Source organism: Poecilia latipinna, unplaced genomic scaffold, assembly GCF_001443285.1.
Source record: "Poecilia latipinna isolate Pla-1442-1.1 unplaced genomic scaffold, P_latipinna-1.0 Scaffold2394, whole genome shotgun sequence".
Classification (NCBI taxonomy): Eukaryota; Metazoa; Chordata; class Actinopteri; order Cyprinodontiformes; family Poeciliidae; genus Poecilia; species Poecilia latipinna.
The window spans coordinates 59836-66936 of record NW_015115010.1 but is presented as its reverse complement, the minus strand read 5'-3'; the positions used below and the strand labels follow the sequence as shown (position 1 = coordinate 66936).

The 7101-nt window shown below is 36.7% G+C and overlaps 2 protein-coding genes across 2 annotated transcripts in view; both read left to right on the top strand.

The window, feature by feature from the left end:
- The window catches only part of LOC106937628 (prominin-1-A-like), a 26092-nt gene extending 22452 nt beyond the window's left edge, over positions 1-3640 (top strand). Inside the window, exon 25 of the mRNA XM_015019245.1 lies at positions 759-3640. The gene's annotated coding sequence lies outside the window, so the exon portion shown is untranslated. The remainder of the gene's footprint in view (positions 1-758) is intronic.
- A 1402-nt stretch (positions 3641-5042) lies between these two features.
- On the top strand, positions 5043-6398 carry fgfbp2a (fibroblast growth factor binding protein 2a). The gene is made up of 2 exons (XM_015019248.1): positions 5043-5795; positions 5977-6398. Exon 1 carries the CDS (start codon positions 5140-5142, stop codon positions 5785-5787), a length of 648 nt encoding a protein of 215 aa, XP_014874734.1. The 5' UTR covers positions 5043-5139; the 3' UTR covers positions 5788-5795; positions 5977-6398.
- Positions 6399-7101: the final 703 nt, after the last annotated feature.

Here is a 7101-nt window from a genome sequence, read left to right as displayed (position 1 = left end):
TCCATCCATCCATCCATCCATCCATCCATCCATCCATCCATCCATCCATCCATCCATCCATCCATCCATCCATCCATCCACCCACCCACCCATCCTCCATCCATCCATCCATCTCCATCCACCCATCCATCCATCCATCCATCCATCTACCCATCCACCCATCCATCCATCCATCCATCCACCCATCCATCCATCCATCCACCCACCCACCCACCCATCCATCCATCCATCCATCCACCCACCCACCCATCCATCCATCCATCCATCCATCCATCCATCCATCCACCCACCCACCCATCCATCCATCCATCCATCCATCCATCCATCCATCCATCCATCCATCCATCCATCCATCCATCCATCCATCCACCCACCCACCCATCCATCCATCCACCCATCCACCCACCCACCCACCCATCCATCCATCCATCCATCCATCCATCCATCCACCCACCCACCCATCCATCCATCCATCCATCCATCCATCCATCCATCCATCCATCCATCCATCCACCCATCCATCCATCCATCCATCCACTGTTCACTGCTCACTGCAGTGGTCGCACTCTCCCATCATCACTGGAAGATCTGGGTGAAACATGAATGTAATTATGGTTATAAATAAATGTTGTAAAAGCTTATTGTGACCTTTTTTTATTTGGTTGCCTTTTTTTTATTATTTTGGCCAGGGAGTTTATTTACAAAATGTATCAACTCATCAGTTAACAACTCAGAATGTTCTTTTTCATTTATTGTAGCTCACTTGAGGAATCTCAACATACGCTGGTTTCTTCACTTCAAAAGAAGAATACGGGACATCCGGCTTGTTCAATGATGCAGACCAAATTCTCCAGTTTGGTTTCTGCCGGCAGGACGCCAACCTTATCAGCCCTCAGCATCAATCTGAGCCAGGTTTCATCTACATTTTCCAGGACTGCTGTGTCTGTGTTTACATTAGTTTGGACACAAAACCAAGCTGAAAAAGCCCTTGAGAGGACATAACATTGACTGTTGTGTTTGCTCGTTTTTATGAACTTTGTGCTCAAGAAAAGAGAAGCTGGAGAAAGTTATATTTTCTTCCTGCAGTTAAAAAGGGTGTTGCACTTTCAAAGTGAGTGTCAAAAGGCAGGTTTCATAAAGATCTGATTGTTTTGTTGAAAAAAAGCATCCTTTTTAACTGAGGCTCAAGTGAGCTCATGGATGTGGGATATTTTACCTGTTGAGAAAATTTTTGTGTGAACAGTGGCATAACGACTTGTGGAGAGCATTTGTAAGAAAATGAAGCATGACTTTTTTTAAAGCTGTTTACAATATTTCCAGACATGTTGGTTTTGTTGATTTTAGGTGGCTATGGCTCAATTTCCCTCTTTGACAATTCATAACCTCATTCAAATTTTCCCATTTTATCCCCAAATTCTTCAGTTTCTTACCTGTAAAACACACTACTTGTATCCTTTTGTTCAAATCTCAGGAATAGTTCAATAACAAAGATAAAATTTTATTTCTTAAAAAAATTGTATTGCACCCTTTTTTCATTGGTTTTGACTCTGATATCTGTTTGGACCTGTCCCATTGGAGTCACATGACAAAAACCATTTCTTACAGTAGAAGCAAAATACCAAAAATGACTTTAGCTCATCGGTCAAATTAGATATGAAATGTCCCCTTACTGAAGTTTGGTATGCAACTTCCAATGACAGATGTTGCATACCAACAGTTGTTGTTGTTGGTATACAACAACTATTCAGCGTGAAAAAGTCAATACTGGAAAAGTATGAAATGGCAAAGGGGCAACGTGACCCATCGATATGTGAGAAACACTGAAGAGGTCTGTCTGCCTTTGAGATATTTTACCATGACGACATTACAGTTAAAAAAGGCCATATTACTATGTTAAATATAAACAATCTAGGGGCTGACATCATTAAAATGCCCTTCCTGTACCATTTAAACTTGTGTCAGGTGTTAACATTTAGCATTTATTTGTAATTCAGATTGGTGCGTTGTTCTAAATCGATTCTTCACTTGGAGTTTTAAAGACCAAATCTCAGAATTATTTTGAATAGTGGGTTTAGAAAAAAACACTAATTCTTGAAGCAAGGGGCAGATATGACCTGTTATCTTCCTTTGTTATGGTAAGAAAGGCCCATCACAACCACACTGTAACTCCAAATGACAAATTCTTACCAAATGCATAGCAGATGTGTTTTGGTTGAACTTTAAATAATACAGTACAGTTGGAGAAAAATAGTAAAAACAACATCTACTTCTATTTCCTCTATGTACCACATGCGTTTATTTTCAGGTCTTTCCTGCTTTATGGTCCTCATAATTTTAAAGTGGAAAGTTAACTCTCAAGCCAAATTCCATATTTTTAAGTAGTTTTTCTGTGGCACTCTTTTTGCCTGCTTTTTTAGTTAAACAGTACTTCTGAATACATGGAACTTTTTAATGTGTTCATTCATTAATCATTATTATATGTAGAGGTTGAGTGAGAAATATGCTGATATTGTTACATCAGGGAGGCCAATCAACATATCCTATTTCTCATATTTCTATACAGATGCTTTCTCCAGTGAGAGCTTAGACAATCCATTTATGGGACAAATGAGCACCATCAATCAGATTGTTGAAAAGAAGTATTTTTCATGGTTTACACACATCTGGTTTATGTGGACTATGAAAAAAGCAATACCTGCCTTAACAACCAAAATTTGGACTTTGTTTGTCACTGTAAATGCACAATAACTATCAAAATTTACCAGGTAGTAGATTATATAATATGCATATATGAAGACTAACAAAAGTCAGTTTTTATGTGAATCAAAAAAAAAAAAATCAGATTTTTTTAACTGTAATGGTAAAAACTGGTCTAAATTTAATACTTTATCCATAATTTTTATATTACATTTGTTTTATACGCCAACACATCCGTTTTAGATCCAAGTTTGCTATTGTTTTTAAAAGACAAAGCCCATGAGCTTGAATAAAAACAAACAAAAACAATGTGTCAGTTAAGAAGTCACTAAAGAGAGTGCTAACATTTAACAACTTCTAATTAGGTTACCATAACAAGGATTAAAAATTAACCCATTTTTGTAGATTTTGTGCACATCTGACTTTTATAAAGCCAATAACTGTAATTTGCAGTAGAAGTACTGAAAATATGTACCAACAGTTTACAAGTTATGCTCTGCTACACTGACTTTAGACACTATTTTCATTAATTTTATTTCTCCAAAGGAAACACTGACTGCCATGTTAAGATGTCCCAGCTGTGCTTTTCCATAATGTGAACTTATTGGCTCTGTCTCTTCCCAGCGCTCTCTTTTTTTGCTTGCTTCAGTTACAAACTTAGTTTTCCTCAAGGTGGACATTTTTAGATGATCAGTGTGCTCATGCTGACTATCACAGTTTTACTCCTTGCTGGAGTCTGGTAATGCATTTATGGGGACAAATTCACAACTTAAGTGCTTAAACTAGTTATATATGGTAGCTTTGGGTTGATCAGATGAATGGGTTGCTGGTTTGAAATGTGATGCTGAACAGCTGGGCGATGATGGATCCAGGAAGATGTTTGTTTTTTATGTGGATATGACAAAAGTGTATAAATTGTGAATAAACTCTCCATTTCAAGTTATTTTCTCTTCCAATCTTTCTTTACCTTCTTTCAGCTTGATCTGTATTTTGGGGTAACAATATTTTTGACATGTTATGGAAAAGAAAGTAGTTTGTCGGTTTTCCTATTTTACTGTGAGGCAAAACATGTAATTCTGAGGGTAAAAAAGGGAAAATATGTTGAAATTAATATACATTTGATGCTAAATGGGAACTGCGCGTAACATTGGAGCAGATGGTTTTGCACACTTTAGCACTTTGCACATTCCAATGTGATGGTTGTACTGCCAAGCCAGAACCCTGTGGGTTGCTTTACCGGTCAGCTATTTCAATAAGACATTATTATCCTCTTCCATAAGCTTGGCTTCAAAGTTTTCTCAGGCACCAAGCAGTATGCAAATAAACACTCCAAGAAAAACCACACAGACTTTTTTCTGTCTGAAAACCAGTCAAAAACAGAGGCCGAGTTTGAGAGAACTGACTTTATTCATATTATTTACTGAAACACTGAACATTGTGTGGGTGTGGTTATTTTAAATAATTTAAAAGTGCAATCTGATTTCTCAAAATGTTGCATCTTTCTGGATTTATATGCAATTATGGTTTACAGCTAAATGTTCTGTATCAGATGAGTCAGAGTCACGTCATACTTGGTAATTAGTGTTAAAGTAGGTTGTAAACTCTGCCCTTTTGGGATGTTATTAGTTCAAACACTGGGTTCCTTCACTTTGTTCTAAAAAAATTTACTTAACTTTGAAGATGATGAAAACAAATCATTGCATTTCTGATCAAGTTAAAATACATTACATCAAATTTAGCTCTCTGTTTTCTTTAGTTCTTGCAAAAAAAGAACACAATTGTTTTGGTCGAAACATTTTAATCTCATATAAGACCCTGTGTGCCATATGTACTTCATCCTTCCTCCCTATTGCATACATTTTCTTGTGCTTTCTTAATTGGCATGGTCATTACTGCCTCCCTTTCTAGTCTTGTCCCTGCATGTGTGTACTCATGTTTCTCTGTGGCACTGTCCTGGGTTTATGTTTAGAGGGAAATGATAGGTTACCCTGCACAGTTATGAGCCTTAACTGCCACTTAACGCAAACAAGAGAGGTTCAGCTTTCTTTTTTCTATCAGATTTCACATTTCTTATTAAAATATATGTATCAAATTGGAAACTGTGACAATGTATGTTTATGAGTGCATTAATCCAGTGTGAAACTGACCTGTAAAGGCAGTAAATGTAAAAAAAAAAAAAAAAAAATCTTTCTCTTTGTTAATTTTTTTTTTTTTTTTTTTTTTTATGTGAAACGATCAAACATGAGAATCCATGTTGCATCTTAGTGGGCTTTACATAATTTCAGCAGGAACTAACGTGGCTTTTCCCTCCTCCGCCCATATAACCACTTTTTCTTAGTCTGACTCAGCTTTGTTGCCTAAAGCTACTGTGTGTCTGCTTGGCCAATAAATACCAAGAGGAAGCCTCAGCTCAAGCAGTTCCACTCTCATCTATCTGACACCATGTGGACCCAAGCCACTGCTCTGCTGCTGGCCTGCTGCCTTTGGCCAGCTGAGGCACAGGACGAAGGGAGACAAAGCATCTGGGACGATCCCATCAAGTTCCAAACCAAGGCTAAGGACAAGTGTACCATGATCCTTACAGGCCAAGGAGAAAACATAAAACTGAGGCTGTCATGCTTGGGAAACAGACGTGCCTACTGGTGTGAGTATGTGGGGAGACCTTACACCTGCAGTGCTTTCAACAAAAACCCCAGGCACTACTTCATCCAGATGATGTGGGTCCTCAGGAAGCAAGCACACGGCTGTCAGGGTCCTAAAGAGATCAAACCTCACATGTGCAGGAAGGCGACTGATGAATCTCGGATGAACTTCTCGGCCGGTCCTTTCCTAAGGTCTCGGCCAGCAGCGCAGCCATCAAAGCAACCTGGAAAACCCCAAAGTTCAGCTGCCCATGGAAGACCTAATTTGACAATGAAGACACCTTTTAAAACATCTCGGGCTCCAGGGAAAGTTAAAACCACACAGAGAGCCAAATCACAGCCGACGGCAGCTCCGACTGAGAGCGCCCGGAGGAGAATGGCTCAGCAGTACTGCTGGAGGTCCCTGCAGGGCGTCTGTTCCTTTGTAATTGGTTGGTTTCGGAATTAACAAAAAAGGTGAGCAGCAGAAAATTCCTTTCAGGATTATATCGTTTTAAGATTTATATCTTTTTAAGATATACATCCTGATTACACAAGTATAATCCTGTGTAATCTTGTTTGCTTAAATGTTTTTTTACTTTCGTCACTGATTCATAACGATCAGGATTTTATGTCTTCCTCTCTGTTCTGCATACAGATTGTGCTGAATTGGTGACTGAAACCACTACTGGAGGAAAAATCCAGGCCAGTTATTTGTTTTGAAACATCTATAGCGCCCTCTTACAGAAGTAGCCTGGTACTACAGTGGCTGTTACATTTTTATTTCTCTGATTTTAAATGCTACATTTTTCTTTGGAAACCTTCAGCAGCTTCTTTTATGTTTTGCATGAAGTAGACCTGTATGAATTAGAACTGCTTTAACCTGTGAAAAGATAGTATACATGTTTGTGTTTTTTTTTTGTGATATTTACTATAATTAGCTTGAATATTGTTTGTCACGATCAGAATTTATGTTTGTTGTTTGAAAAAAACTTTCTCACTACAGGTATTTTGTGAAAAATATATATGGACTGTGAAAATGCTTTTAAATGAGAAATAAACACTATTAGTTAAACAATTCTTATGCATCTACTTTATTTACAATAGTGCCATGTGAAATTCTTGACTTAAAATTTTGTAAATATAGTAGGACAGGTTGTGAAGGGAGGAGGATTTATAAATATAAAATCCCATTAATATAAACTGAACTTTGTGGTTGCAATGTGACAAAATATGAAAAAAAGTTTCAATGACATTAATCCTCCTGCTTCATGATTCATGAGTCAAACTAATGAAGTAAACTAAGGAATAATGACCTTCATGGTGTAAATGCATTAAACCCCATTTGTTATTTTTTTTCTCATGCTGGGGCACCTGGCTCATTTTAAAATCATCTTATCTTTACCACACCTCACAGATGTTCAAGTGAAGGACTTAAATGTCTCAGATATCATCTTTTCTTAAAATTGCAAAATTACAGAATATATTGCTGTGTAGCTTAGATTCCTTGAACCAGGAAGCTCATTCTGAAACCAGAAAATTATCTTAAATGTGATTCATCAGTTTAGGTAAAGTCAGATTTTCATCACACACACACACACATATATATATATATATATATATATATATATATATATATATATATATATATATATATATATATATATATATATATATATATATATATATATATATGTGTGTGTGTGTGTATATATATATATATATATATATATATATATATATATATATATATATATATATATATATATATATATATATATAT